The 15,155-nt window shown below is 43.6% G+C and overlaps 1 protein-coding gene across 1 annotated transcript in view; it reads left to right on the top strand.

Moving 5' to 3' along the window:
- Positions 1–1,965: 1,965 nt before the first annotated feature.
- LOC145362138 (alpha-actinin-4-like) overlaps positions 1,966–15,155 on the top strand; it is a 117,797-nt gene continuing 104,607 nt past the window's right edge. The window contains exon 1 of the mRNA XM_080218195.1: positions 1,966–2,413. Coding sequence (XP_080074321.1) covers positions 2,288–2,413 — 126 coding nt within the window. The 5' untranslated portion in view covers positions 1,966–2,287. The remainder of the gene's footprint in view (positions 2,414–15,155) is intronic.

The following is a 15,155-nucleotide window of genomic DNA, read 5'->3' as shown; positions in this document are numbered from 1 at the left end:
GGGCCGACCCACAATGCCATTAAGTAAGGAATTCCAGAATTTTGACCTAGCGACTGAAACGGAATGGCGATATATTTCCAAGTCAGCACAGTTCAAAAAGGTGACAATCCCTCCTTTTCGTGGACAATTAGGGATGTGCAATAAATACTAGCCTTGCCAGAGGTACCCACATTCCATGATGGAATAAAATAAAAATCCCATATTTTCCAGTCCCCACATACCTGAAGTCCCTCCCGCCTGGTACCATTCTGGAAACTTTCTCTGAACCCTCTCCAAAGCCTTGACATCTTGGTGTGCAAAATTGGACATTGTGGTCAAAAAAATAATTTTATAAGTTTAACACCAACTTCCTGGCTTTTGTATTTTTTGTTTCCACTTAGAAAGCCAAGAATGCCATGTACTTTTATGTGATAAAGATACATGTTTACCAACTTGCCCCATCAAAGTTGTCCTGTTTTGTTCCAAGCTTGTTTTGCAAAGTGAATTTATTCTCATCTTTCACAAGGCAAGAACAAACCACTCAAGACGTCGATCTCCCTCCTCAGCCTTGAGAGGAAGGTTGGAAGATGGACAAATTGGACAAGCTGGGAGTGCTCTCCTTGGAAAGGAGAAGACTGAGAGAAGATCTGATAGAGGTGTTCAAAATCATGAGGGATCTGGACAGATTAGATTGCGAGAAACTGTTCCCCATGGCAGGAAGATCGAGAACCAGACTTCAGCCATTGAAGATTGGCAGAAGAAGCTATGGCGGCATGGGAAAAAACCTTTTCAGGCAGCGAGTGGTTAGTATCTGAAATGTGTTGCCTGAGAGTTTGGGGAGAGCGGTGGATTCACTGAAAAGAGAATTGGATAACTACTTGAAGAAGGAAACAAATTGTACGGATAGATGGAAAGGTCGGATGTGAATTGTTCTCGCAGAGAGCAGGCATGGACACAATGGGCCGAATGGCCTCCTGCCTTGCGCTGTAATCATTTCTATGATGTTACTTGTTCCGTCGCCTTAAAATTGATCTTGCTTTAGCTCCAAACCTGTTTTGTAAACGGACGATTTTCCTTTTGGCAGCGTGGAGAACGGCCAGCACGAACCACTCGAGCGCCGGTTTTCCCCTCATGAGTCTTTTCCTCCTCAGTCTGACTAACAGCCCCCCAAAATGGGCGCGAACTACAACTCCCAGCCTGCCTCATAGGCAGGGTGGAAGTCGGCGCAAGCGCACTGAGAGCGATCACGGTGGGCGGTGTTGAGGCGTTGGTGTCCGAACGTCCCGCCCTGTCTGAGCTAGCCAGAGGGCTGTTTCTTTTTGAGTTGAGAGTGCGCGCGCGGTGAGAGGGAGGCAGCTGCGCATGCGCATTGGTAGAGGACGGGCGGGGAGACGCCTGGGGAAAATGGAAGAGATGCACATGCGCGTGAGAAACAGCCAGAGACGAGTGGCCCGAGGATGGGAGGGACTCGCGCATGTGCGCGGGGACGGAGAGGCTTGCGAGATGGTCGGGGGAAGCGCGCATGCGCCTTGTAGGACGGAAGGCGAGAAGCGCTGAAGGCAATGGGTAGAGAGACGCGCATGCGCTAGAGATGGTTAGAGCGGTACACGCATGCGCGTGGGCCGAGGTGACCTGGGGACGGGAGAAAGCCAAACAGGAGGGAGATAGCCGTAAGAGAGAGAAGGAGATACGGATGCGGGCAGGCAGAGGTGCGCTTGGGGACGAGAGAAAGCCGAGCAGGAGGTAGATAACAGAGAGAGGGAGACACGCATGCGCAGAGACGGGGGGCGCTTGACAATGAGAGCGAGACGCGCATGTGCCGGGTTGCCTACAGCGAGGTACGCGCATGCGTGGAAGTGGTATAGCAAAGTGAGTTATGCGCATGCGCGGGGGTTGCCTGCTTCGATGTTCACGCGTGCGCGCGGGGGGGGAAACTAACAGAGTGAGCCACGCACATGCGCGGGAGGCGGCGGAAGTGGGGGCGGCACAAGAAGCGGAGCGCGAGCGAGGCGGGCGGCCAGACGGGGAGTGAGCGGCAACTGAGGAACATCGTCTGTCTTTCTCAGCCGCGAACAGATCGTATTCACCAGATAAGTTTCGACTGGGAGCTTGCTGATTATTTTCGTGTGTGTTTTTTTTGAAATATAAAATCCGTGTGGTTCGGCGGGACTGTCAGGAGTGGACGGCTGTATCGTGAGTGAGAAGCGCCCCGCTCGCCCGTCTGACTTTTGCCCACACCTGGAGGAGTCCTCGCTCTCCCCGTCTCTCTCTCTGTCTCTCTCTTTCTCTTCCCTCCCCCGCCCCGGACATGGTCGATTACCACGAAGCCAACTCGCAGTTCCAGCAGCCCAACCATGGGGACTACATGCAGCCTGAGGAGGACTGGGATCGCGACCTGTTGCTGGACCCGGCCTGGGAGCGACAACAACGGAAGGTAAACTCTTCACCCCACCCAGCCCTCAGCCACCACCATCTTTCTCAGGAGGAAAACAAACCCACCCCAAACGGATGATAAATCTTTGGCAAGGCATTCGGTAGGCGGAGGAGGGAAGGTTAGGGCCACGGGGAAACATCACATCTTCCATGTGCAAAGCATTGAATTGCACAAAGCCCTGCAGCTGGAAAAATGTTTCTTCTCTTTTCCCCCCACCTTTATTTTTTTCAAAGCAGAAAACGGCAATGTGTGCTCCAGTCAGTGTTTTCTTGTAAACGTCGCCAGCTTTTATTCCACCCCCGAGCACAATGCTTTGAATTTCTGCAATCCTATTAATTCTAGGTGTGTGTACGCACGTACTGTAGGTATGTGTCACGCCTATTAACTCGGGAGGTCTGAAAGAATTGAGCATTTGCTGTTATGGCTACGCTCTTTCAACTTAAGAGGCTAGACTTTTTTTCCCTCAAACCAGGTTGCCGTTAGTTCATTTTACAGCCCTTTTCGATAGCTGGGCCAACAAGCTTCAAATTGGTGAAGGGGCAGTCTGTTGGGAAAGCAACTGTACTTTGGCGTTCAGGAATATAAGAATGACATTTACAACTTTGTCTTTGAACATTCCAAAAAAGCAGTCTGCTGGAGGGCAAAAAGCATATTCTGACCCATTTTGTACTTGTATGGCTGAATCACAAACATCAAGGAGTTGAAGTGAGCTAGCAAAGGTATTCAGATTTACAAAATGGCAACTTTGCAGTCTTGGGCTTTGTTTTGTTTATTATTGCCACAAATAGGCTTACATTAAAACTGCAATGAAGTTACTGTGAAGATCCCTTAGTTGCCACGTTTTGGTGCTTGTTTGGGTACACTGAAGGAAAATTTAGTGTGGCCAGCACACCTTTCAGACGGTAGGAGGAAACCCACAGAGAATGTGCAATGACCCAAGCTGGGAATCGAAACCAGGTCCCTGCTACTGCAAGGCAGCAATGCTAACCAGTCTGTAGAAATGATCATGTACCATAACTTGCCATCAATTTTCTGCATTTGTGTAATTTCCAGTTGGAGTCACACTAACAATCATCAACAGCTTCTGTTCGTATAATACTATGAAATGTTTTACTACATTAACTAGAGTGTTGTAAAGCAAAGTTTGACATTCATCTGCTTAAGGTGATGTTAGAGCAAGTGACCAAAAGGTTGGCTGGAAGTTTTGAGAGAGGAGAGTGTGGGAAGAGGGTTTGGAGGAAATTCTGGAGCTCAGGGGCGAGGCAGCTGAAGTCATGGACTCTAATGGGATGCTTGAGGTCAGAAATAGAGGAACAGACACTTTGACTGGTAGTGGTACTGGAAAAGATTAAAGATGGGGAAGTTCAGGCCATGAAGAATTTTAAAAACAAGAAGTGGATTTTAAAATTAACTGATTATAGGCCAGGTGATGAGCGAATGGACCTTGGTGAGTTGGCACACAGGCAGCAGAATTTCCAATGAGACAAAGTTTCCGAAGGATGGAATGTGAGGTGTTGTCCAGGTGCGTGTTGGCACAATCATGTTAGATAACACAAAGAATGTGTTAAGCTTTAAGTGGAATCGGGCGATATCACAAAGGTCATGATACAAGAACATAAGAAATAGGAGTAGGCCGTCTAGCCCCTCGAGCCTGCTCCACCATTCAATAAGATCATGGCTGATCTGAAGTGGATCAGTTCCACTTTCCCGCTTTCTCCCCATAACCCTTATTCCCTTGTCTGTCAAAAACCTATCTACCTGTGACTTAAATATATTTAGCGAGGTAGCCTCCACCACTTCAACGGGCAGAGAATTCCAGAGATTCATCACCCTTTGAGTGAAGAAGCTCCTCAACTCTGTTCTAAACTGCCCCCCCTTTATCTTGAGGCTGTGCCCTCTAGTCCTGCTGCCCTTTCTGAGCAGGAAGAATCTCTCTACCTCTACCCTATCCATCTCTTTCATTATCTTATACATCTCTATAAGATCCCCCCCTCATCCTTCTAAACTCTGAGTACAGACCCAGTCTGTTTAGTCTCTCTTCATAGTCCAACCCCCTCATCTCCGGTATCAGCCTGGTGAACCTCCTCTGCACTCCCTCCAAGGCCAAAATATCCTTGCGCAAGTGTGGCGACCAAAACTGCACACAGTACTCCAGCTGCAGCCTCACCAGTGCCCTGTACAGTTGCAGCAAGACCTCCCTACTTTTATATTCTAGCCCCCTCGCTATAAAGGCCAGCATCCCATTTGCCTTCTTGATCACCTGGTGCACCTGCAGACTGGGTTTTTGCGACTCATGCACAAGGACCCCCAGGTCCCTCTGCACCATAGCATGCTGCAGCTTTTCACCCTTTAAATAGTAATCCCTCCTATTATTTCTGCCAAAGTGGATAACCTCACACTTGCTAACATTGTACTCCATCTGCCAGGTCCTCGCCCACTCGCTCAGCCTATCCAGATTCCTCTGCAGACTTTCCACACCCTCCGCACAATTTGCTTTTCCACTCATCTTCGTGTCATCAGCAAATTTCGTTAACCTACACTCAGCCCCCTCCTCCAGATCATCTATATAAATGGTAAATAGCTGAGGCTGCGGCACTCCACTAGTCACCAACCGCCAATCAGAATAGCACCCATTGATTCCAACTCTTCATGTTGGCATGGGGGTTGGGAGTTCCTCTTGGTGTCAAATGACATTATGGTTGCAGAGATGTCATTCTAGTTCGTTTGCCCTCATCAGCCCAGAAGCGTGGATGTCACTTGCAAAGATAATGCTGTCATTGAGATGAATCAATCTAGTACAGGTTGGGGATAGAACCTTGGACCCTGATATCTGCATGGATCAGAATTTTGCTGAGGACTAGTGGAAATTTTCAACGGTAAAATATAATGCAAGATTTTGCTGCACTGTTGGGAAAATGTGTTTTCTATATTCTGGCTGATAGAGCTTCAAATTTCCAATGTGCCTAATCAGTTAATACAAATTTTTTTCTTAAATTAGATTCTTTGACTTATTGTATTTTTGAGCCAACATCTGATTCTGTTGGGTTATAGAAGCAGCATAAATTTTATACCGCATTATGGATAAGTTGTCGGATCTCATTTTAAAATGTGACAATCTCGAACCCATGAACCAATTTAAAAAGGTTGGATGTTTCTAGGGGAACAGTGAGATTAAATATAAATGGGGAAGATTGCGTAGTGAGCTTAAGTGCTATACTGAATTTTTAAATTCTGTAGTGCTTTATTAAAGAGTACTTGGAAGTGCATGATAAAGTAGGACTGAGTCAGCACAGCTTCAAGGGGCGATCATGGCTGACAAAACTGTTAGAATTCTTTGAGGTGGTAACACGGAAGTTAGGTAAAGGAGAACTAGTGGATGTGATTTATTTAGATTTCCAGAAGGCCTTTGACAAGGTGCCACATAGGGGACTTAAGTAATTTAAGAGCCCATGATGTTAAGGGTAAGATCCTGGCATGAATAGAGGATTGGATGACTGACGGAAGGCAGAGAGGGGGGATAAAGTGGTCTTTTTAGAATGGCAGCTGGTGACTAGTGTTGTGCCTCGGGGGTCAGTGCGCAATTTTTCACAATATACATTAATGATTTGGAAAAAGGAACTGAAGGCACTTGCTAAGTTTGCAGATGATACAAAGATATGTAGAAGGACAGGGAATATTGAGGAAGCTGGGGAGCTGCAGAAAGACTTGGACAGGTTGGGAGAGTGGCCAAAAAAGTGGCAGGTGGAATGCAATGTAGAAAAGTGTAAAGTTGTGCATTTTGTAAGGAGGCTTGGAAGCATAGACAAAATGGGAAAATGCTTAGGAAATCAGAAATACAAAGGGTCTTTGGAGGCATTGTTCAAGATTCTCACGGTTAATGTGCAGGTTCATTCGGCAGTTAGGAAGGCAAATGCAATGTTAGCATTCATGTCGAGAGGGCTAGAGTACAAGAGCATGGATGTACTTCTGAGGCTGTAGAAGGCTCTGGTCAGACCCCATTTGCAGTATTGTGAGCAGTTGTGGACCCCATTATCTAAGGAAGGATGTACCGGCCTTAAAGGGTCCAGAGGACGTGCACAAGACTGACTGCCGGACTGAGGAGCTTGTTGTATGAGGAATGGTTGAGGACTCTAGGTTTGTACTTGTTGGCGTTTAGAAGGATTTGGGGGGAGGAGGAGGAGGGTGGCGGCGGCGCCAGGATAGAGTGGACATGGAGAGGGTGTTTCCACTAGTAGGATAAACTAGAATCAGAAGGCACAACCTCAGGCTAAAGGGGTGATCCTTGAAACAGATAAGGAATTTCTTCAGCCAAAGTGGTGAATCTGTGAATCTTTGGCCTCCACAACCTTCTGTGGCAGTCATTGAGTGTCTTTAAGACGGATAGGCTCTTGATTTAATATGGGGATGAGAAAAATATCAGCCATGATTGAATGGCAGAGCCGACTTGATGGGCCAAGTGGCCTGATGCTGCTTCTATGTCTTATTGTCTTAAAGTCATGAAGTTGAACGTACCAGTGTTCCTATAGCTCCGTTCCTTCACTGCGCAGTGGGTTTACCAACTGAGCAGACACGATGCGCTGAATGACCTAATTCTGCTCCTGTCTTATGGCCTTTTGTACTGAACCTATCCTGCATTGGCTTTGCCCCTGGACTGTTTGACATTTGGCAGCATAAGTGGTCAGTGTTCTTCCACCAAGTTCGCTATTTCAGCTTCTGCTGTTCCGGTTGATTGCTAGATGCTGATGTCTGCACACTTTTTTTAAAAATCAGCCATTCAAATTGTTTGGTCTGCGTGGGAAAGCTGTATAAATGGGACATGTCAGCTGTTTCTGGCATTATAGATTTAGAATTCTGAACCTTGGCTGTACCGTTTACTAGCTCTAAGTTGGTATGAAAGCAGGTTCCTCAGGTCATGATTAAAATGTAAAACAAGCTAAATTTAGTATTGCTGCTTGTATTACCTGTAGAAAAAACTGACCAGTAGTTGAGGTTTAGCATCAGATTTGAAAATTGAAAATGCACTTTTTAGATTAATTGAGTTTTGTTCCTTTCCCTGAATTTGAATGTTCCAATATGATCATCCAGTTTACAGTGGAAGCATGAACACAAGTTTCCTTCATTCTCCCAGATGTTGTAATTTAACTATTTGGAATGGTGCTGTATTCACCTGTGCTGGGGAACAACGTGTGCCAATAAAAACTGCTGGAAATAACACTCTGGATCTATGTGGAGGAATAATTAATGCTATTCTGACAACTCCAAATTTTAACCTGCCTTTTTATGGGTTATGATTAAATTGCTTAACTGTAATTGATTACTCTGCCCTTTAAACTTTTTTGTGGACATGATAGTATTGCCTTCCCCAGGCACTGTGTAAATGCAGAACCTGAAGATGATGACCATTGCATGGACTAATGACAGTAAACAGGTGTTGCTGAGCTATGTTACTTATCAGTATCAAACAAAGAAGCAATCCAGGTGCTGCTTTGCTTTACGTTTCAAATAAATAAATCACACTCTGTACAAATTTAATGGTCCACAGTAAAAACTGTTAGTTCACCACTATCGTGAGACTTTCATTTCCTTATTTGTACAGGTGCCTCCTTAGAGACAGTTTGTAAAAGCGTCGGAAGTAAAGTTACCCTGGTGAACCCGATGTGTACGTTATTGTTAAAAATAGCTAGTTTGAGCAAATTTTTTTCCAGAGTTGATCAGCCTTAGTCAAACCCTGTGCCAACAAGATTGATGTTTTTAAATTGGTATTTGCACACAGTCAATTGGAGATTTACCATCTTCCTATAGAAGAAAGACCCTGTGATCTTAAAGATGTATGACGATGCAGTCAGATTGGAATGTATGAAAAGTCTAAAACTTAGAACTTTCGGATCTGATTATCTGTATATGAATTGGAGAAAGATTTTCTGGGTTAAGCACATATTGCATGGTTCAAAGATGTAAACGTTTGGTGTTCCAATAAAAGTGCAGCAAAAAGGTTCATAAAATCCCTACAGTTCAGAAGCAGCCATTTGGCCCACTGAGTCTGCACTGACAACTCTCCCACCCAGACCCTATCCCTCTAACCCCCACATTTACACTGCTAGTTCCCCTGACACTTGGGGACAATTTAGCAATCCACCTAACCTGCACATCCTTTGGAGTGTGGAAGGAAACTGAGCACCTGGAGGAAACCCACATAGACATGAGGAGAATGTGGAAACTCCACAGAAAGTAACACAAGGTTGGAATCAAACCTGGATCCCAGTGCTGTGAGGCGGCAGTGCTAACCACTTCATGAATTTTGATTAGTAGGAACCTGACATCTGAAGCAGTGACTTGCTCCCACTGTTAGAATGTCACACTTAGCTGCCATTCACCAGCAAACCTTCAGAAAACATGTATGTTTACTTACTCGTTACTAGTACTGCACTTGCAAAGAAAGCCAATGGGTAAAACTCAACTCGTATTAAGTAATTTAAGGCCCATGTTTGTTTATTTGTTTATGTTACTGGCTTTAGTGAAACTATTAATACACAGCCCCCATGGGTGGTTCATGTTGAAACTAAAATGTATAGAAGTGAGATGAACAATTATATCCTTTAATGTTGTCAGGGTTTTTCTTGTAATATATGAAGACTTGCATGTAGGTTTGAAGCAGCAGGTATGGTGAGTATTTTTACTAATTATAAACACACCTGGACAACATTACTGAACATGACTTTCCCCAGTCACCTGGATAGATCTGATGACTAAAAGCAGAGTTGTAACTGGCAGTTTAAAGTAATGTTTATGGTGTGGTTTGTTGCTATTCTTGTAAAGTCTGCAATGCCAGGTACAATAGGACTTCTGATCAGCTAATAGCTCCAGAAGTTATCTGTCCACATCTTGATAACTGGATTCCAATCAGTAATAAAAATGGAGATTTACCATATACTGCAAGTCTTAACACAACTATTATAATAAAAACAAAACTGCTGGAAATACTCAACACTTTTGGCAACATCTTCAGAAGGAGAAACAGTTAATGTTTTGAGTCAAATATGACTGCTTCAGAACTGATGGAAAGTAGGCCTACTGGATTTAAAATATAAACTGTCTCCACAGATGTTGTGTAGATGCTGGCATTGGACTGGGTAAGCACAATAAGAAGTCTCAACACCAGGTTAAAGTCCAATTATTTGGCAGCACAAGCTTATGGAGCGCTACTCCTTCATCAGGTGTGGCTTGCGCTACTAAATAAACCTGTTGGACTTCAGCTTGGCATTGTGAGACAACTTACTCAGATGCTGTCAGACTTACTGAGTATTTCCAGTATTATTTCAGATTTCCAGCACATGGAGTATTTTACTCTTTTAGCAGAACTGTTGCATGATTATTGGCTTTTAGTTATTTCCTTTCAGTCATTATGATGTGATGTATTTGTGGTCACAAGATGTTGGTAACAAAGACTATTTTTGTTCAGGACCCACTGCTCTTTTGTTGGGTGAGCATCCTGGTGGTATGTAGCCACTCTCTAATCAATACCTACTAAGGCAACGGATTTTGCACATTGTCCAGAATGGATGATGACAAATGGTTACATATGCTTATTAGAACAAGCTGTTTAAGATTCTTTTGTTCTCTCTGGCTTCTTGATGGTAGGCCAGTGATTGAGAAAGCTTTAGAGCTTGCATAGCTAAGCAAGTTAAATGCTTGACCAGCTCATGGTAGTGTTTGTTTGTCACCAGTGGCAATTGCTTTGTTCTGGTGGTGAAAATTGTCCATATGGACTCTTGTGGCAGACAGATATTAATCAATGTTTTTATGATGGAATGTTGCTTTTGTTTCTGATCACTTTTCTTGATTTTATAATTCACTTACAGTTCGGACCGCCATCCTTCCAGTCCTCCAAGATTGCTAGAGATTGATGTCAGACCTAAAATCTAAAAATAGGAGGCTAATTCAGAGGTCATTTTAGCATCTCCCAGGGACCCAGACTGCCGACAATAACTTTTTGGCAAGCTGTTGCTATTATCAGAATGCTGTAAACTGCTAATGTGGGTTTTGACTGTGACATTTTTGTCTGCCTCAAGTTATAATTTATTTTTGAGAACCGACAGTGGCTTACTTTTTCACTGACTTTTGTAGCTTTTTTTTGAAGTTTACTGAAATCTTGCTGTGTAAGTAGGACTCTGGCCATGTGCTCTTGTGATAAATAAGTTGTAAATAATGATTTGACTTCAGCCAGTGCTGTTGTCTAGTTTCCTCTTTTGTCACTGACTTTTACCGCATTACATCTGTGCTGGTCGTCAATCACCTAGTCCAACCCTATTTTCTAGACTTAATCTGTAGCCTTGTAAGCTCTGATATTTCAAGTGCTTATCTAAATGCTCCTTAAATATTATGGGTTCCTGCCTCTACCTCCCTTTCTGGCAGCAAGTTTCAGATTCCCATCACTCTGGGTGAAAACGTTTCTCAAATCCCCTGCCCCTTGGTTATTGACCCCTTTGCTAAGGAGGAGAGTTTCTTCTTGTCTACCCTGTGTCCCACAATTTTGTGCAACTTCATCATGCACCCCTCCTCGCCCTAGTCTTCTCTGTTCTAAAGAGAACAACCCTAGCCTATTCAGCCTCTATTCATTTGCTGAAAGGCCCCAGTCCAGGCAGCATCCTGGTGAATCTCCTCTGCACACCCTCCAATGCAATCACATACTCTTCTTATAGTCTGTTTGCCACACTGTACACAGACTGTACAAGCATTTCATACAGCTCCATCATAATCTTCCTATTCTTCTATGCCTCTTCTGACAAAGACAAGTAAAAATACTCTCCATACCTACTACTTCAAACTTCCATGCTTAACCACCATATTTACTTATGTGTCCATAACTATGGCTAGTCTGTCACTACCAAAGGTCTTTACAGGAACTTTAGTTTGCAAAGGGTGGAAACATTTTAGCTGCATTCTGCAATAGAGTAATGAAGTGTATCCCAGTACTAAGTAGTATGTTCCTTAAAAGTTCCAGTGATGTCTTAAATAATTTTGTAAGCTGTATAAAACTGGGTACTTTATGCAACTGTCAACAGGGTGGCATTGTGCCCCAGTGGTTAACACTATTGCCTGTCAGTGCCAGAAACTTGGGTTCAATTCCTGCCTTGGGTGACTGTGTAGAGTTAGCACGTTCTTTGTCTGCATGGAATTCCAGGTGGTCTGGTTTCCTCCAAGGTCAAAATTTTGCAGGTTAGGTCCAATGGTATCCCAAGATGTGTTGGTTAGGGGGATTAGTGGGGTAAATGTGTGTGGTTATGAGAATAGGGTCTGGATGGGATGCTGCATCAGTGTTGAAGACTCAATGGGCTGAATGGCCTGCTTCTCCACGTCAGTATTCTGAAGTTATCCCTTATTTTAGTCCCTAATTTCCTGTTGCTTAAAACACACTTGTGGTTCTCATCTTCATCACACAGCATACTTTTTGTTTTACAGCAATGAATACAGTTTTCCTCGTGTGGAATTGTTATGTTCATACTGCGCGTATGGGGTAGCTAATAAAGCAGAGAATTTCCTGCCAAACCCAACAATCCCAGTGTTATTTTCCTCACCTTAATTCACCACCAACAACATACTTTCTAAATTAGAAGTTAGATGCTTCAAAAGGGATGCAATAACAAAAGAACTTCAGTATAAGCATTTGTGCTATATTGGGGGTTTAAGTTAGACATGGGTACATTTGAGTTTTAGTTCAGTAAGCAAAGTATTGTTTTTAAATCCATGCAATCAGAACTAGCACCATAGAGCTGTTTAACCCTTTTCCTGATGGTTTTTCACTACTTGATTAGGATGATCTTTGTCATTAGCATCTTTTCAACTGGGGACAGTATTCACAGGATGTTCAACAGATTAGTGGCTTTGTTATGGCAGTTGGTTAAACCATGCCCCATATTATTGGCTTCCTTTGTCACTTCAGTGAGACTGCTTGATTGATTTCTGTTTTCAGTTTTAACAGCCTTATTTTGCAAACCCATCCTTTTTGTTATGTGGTTGTGCATCACTAATTTAAAGAGATGTATCACCATGAAGCGTATATTTGTGGAGAGTTGTTTTGGAATTGTTTGAGTGGTTGTTGTTAAATGACCTGTTCATCTGCATTTGGTTGAGGGAAGAATGTTTCCCAGGACATTGGGAGGATCTCTGCTCTTAAAAATGCGCTGTAGGTGTTTTGTTTAGTTAAACTGAAGATCCTTTACAAACTTGTTTGTGTCTTTGGGAGAAGTTCCTTTTGATGAAGCAGTCCCACAGTTCTGCACTGAACCAGTAATGCTTTTTCTTGTCTGAAAGCACCTTTCATAGTGACTTGTGTTTGTGAGCTCACTGCTATGTAAGCAAACAATTTGATTTACCCTTTATGCTTGTTGATGTGACGTTAGGTGGATTGGCCATGCTAAATTGCCCCTTTAGTGTCACGGGGACTAGCTAGGGTAAATGCATGGGCTTAGGGCCTAGGTGGGATTGTGGTCAGTGCAGACTCATTGCAGAAGGAGGCCATTTAGCCCAATGTAGGATTCTAGGATATCTATGATCTTTGCTATCAATTTGTATTGGCATATGAATTGGCCTTCCATCACTGGAACCTTTGAAAAGCATACTACTTTTAGTACTTCCATTACTCTATTGCAGAATGCAGCTAAAATGTTTCCACCCTTTGCAAACTAAGGTTCCTGTAAAGATCTTGGTAGTAAGAACAGACTAGCAATATGAGAAACTCATTAGTTTCTGTCTGAGATTGTTGGATGCCTGCTCCATGGTGGTGCTCAACCCCAGAGTAGTTGGAAGGTGGATGAACAGGCAAACGTAAGACAAAGAAATATTGAATTCCAGAATATGGGGCAAGTTGGTAGGTGGTATTATCAATAAATACTGTAGGTTTAGTTGGGGAGCGGAATGCACGTTGATGAGGGTAGAATTGGGGAGCTGGAGGGGAGTATCGGGTTGCTGAGGGGTTTCTGGTAGTAGGGTGGATTGAGGCCATGGAAGGATTGATAAATGAGGCTTTTAAAATCAGGGGTGAGAAACCAGATCACTATGGGCTTGCTGGATGAGTAGTTATTGTAGGTTAAGTAGATGGATTTTTGAGTGGGTTGAAATGTAAGTGGGGTGAACTTCAATATCAGGCTAAATCACAATGTACTCATAACTTGAATGATTTCCATCTCAATTTGAGGCAAAGTTTTTTTTTCCAGGCATGTAAGTGTTCTTCACAGACTGAATAGGCACAGTTTAGGGTTGAGGACAAGACAACTTTATATAAGCAGGTAGCCAGATAAGAGCTGGGAATGTAATGCAAAGCTTTGGAAGTATTGTCATGAGCCAAAGTGGAAGGGTTTGGTCTTGCTAGTGTTAAGAATCCCTACAGTAAAAAGGAGGCCATTTGGCCCATCAAGTCTGTACCAGCCACAATCCCACCTAAGCTCTATTCCCATAACCCCACACATTTACCCTGCTAATTGTCCTGGCACTAGGGTCAATTTTGAGCATGGCCAGTCAACCTAACGTGCACACCTTTTACACTGTGGGAGGAAACTGCAACACTCAAAGGAGAGTGCAAATTCTACACAAGACAGTGACCAAGGCTGGAATCGAACCTGGGTCCTTGGCACTGTGAGGCAGCAGTGTTGACCACTATGCCACCAGCTATGGAAGGATCTGGCCCTGCAACGTGAACTTGCATTTCTGTGTTGATTTCAACCTTGCAAGTATCTGAAGGTACTACGGAAGCAAAGGAATGGCTACTGAACCAAAGGAAAGATTTGGAGGAATAACCACATTTTTGGTCAGGGCTCAGTATTGTCAGTCTTGCCTTTGGTAGTTCTCAACCCACAACCTCTTGGATGAGAGGTCTAGCTTCACTCGATCTAGAGTGACACCAATGCACAAATGAAGTGTGGTGCACTTTCTTTTGGACATTAATCTGATGCTCTGTCTGCTCTCTCGGTACTGTTTCACAGGATTAGGATAGGTAGTTCTCTTGCAGCTTTTGCTCAGTATTTATCTTTAATCCAACACTTTAAACCAGATTATCTGGTCACTTATCTCATCACTGTCCTGTATTGCAAATTTGCATATGGCATTTCCCTACATTAGAATTGTGATTACACTTCAGACATATGGGTGTGAAGTGCTTCAAATAGCCTCATCTAAGTCCTTTTCATAAACAGAAGAGGGAGTTGGACTGGGGGATTTTTTTGGAAGTGGAATTCCAGAGAGTAAGAATTATGTGGTTAGAGGCACAGCTGCCCTTGGTGGGCAGAAGGCAGAAAAGACAGTTGGTTGCAGGGTCAAGACCATCGGATATAAAGGGCATTGGGAGCTTTGTGGTTGTTAGGGTGGCGTGTGAATTTATCTGTAACTTGACAGACAAGTAGCTGAACATTGTTACACTGAGGTTGAAATGGTAAAGCTTCGTGTGAGCAAGAATGATCCCATGCCTGGTGTTGGTTCTAAGTGGCAGCATATAATGCAGATTAGAAGGCCCAAGGACAAAGCTGAACCACATAAGCATTGGTTGGCAGAGGCTGGAGAACCTTTTGCAAGAAATGCACTGGATTGAGGGAGCGGAGATGATGTCAGACAAACTTGATATGGGAAATTAAAAAAAAATCTAAATTTGCCATTGAGACTCAGTTCTGACTTTTCGTGAGTGTGTCTATTGCTGTAATGCTGTGTCCTGTGACACAGTTTTGAGGTATATTTTATGTTCCATGTTTCTGCA

The sequence above is a fragment of the Carcharhinus amblyrhynchos genome, unplaced genomic scaffold (genome assembly GCF_965287045.1).
Source record: "Carcharhinus amblyrhynchos unplaced genomic scaffold, sCarAmb.v2.hapA scaffold_37, whole genome shotgun sequence".
Classification (NCBI taxonomy): Eukaryota; Metazoa; Chordata; class Chondrichthyes; order Carcharhiniformes; family Carcharhinidae; genus Carcharhinus; species Carcharhinus amblyrhynchos.
This window is presented reverse-complemented; position numbering and strand designations above follow the sequence as displayed.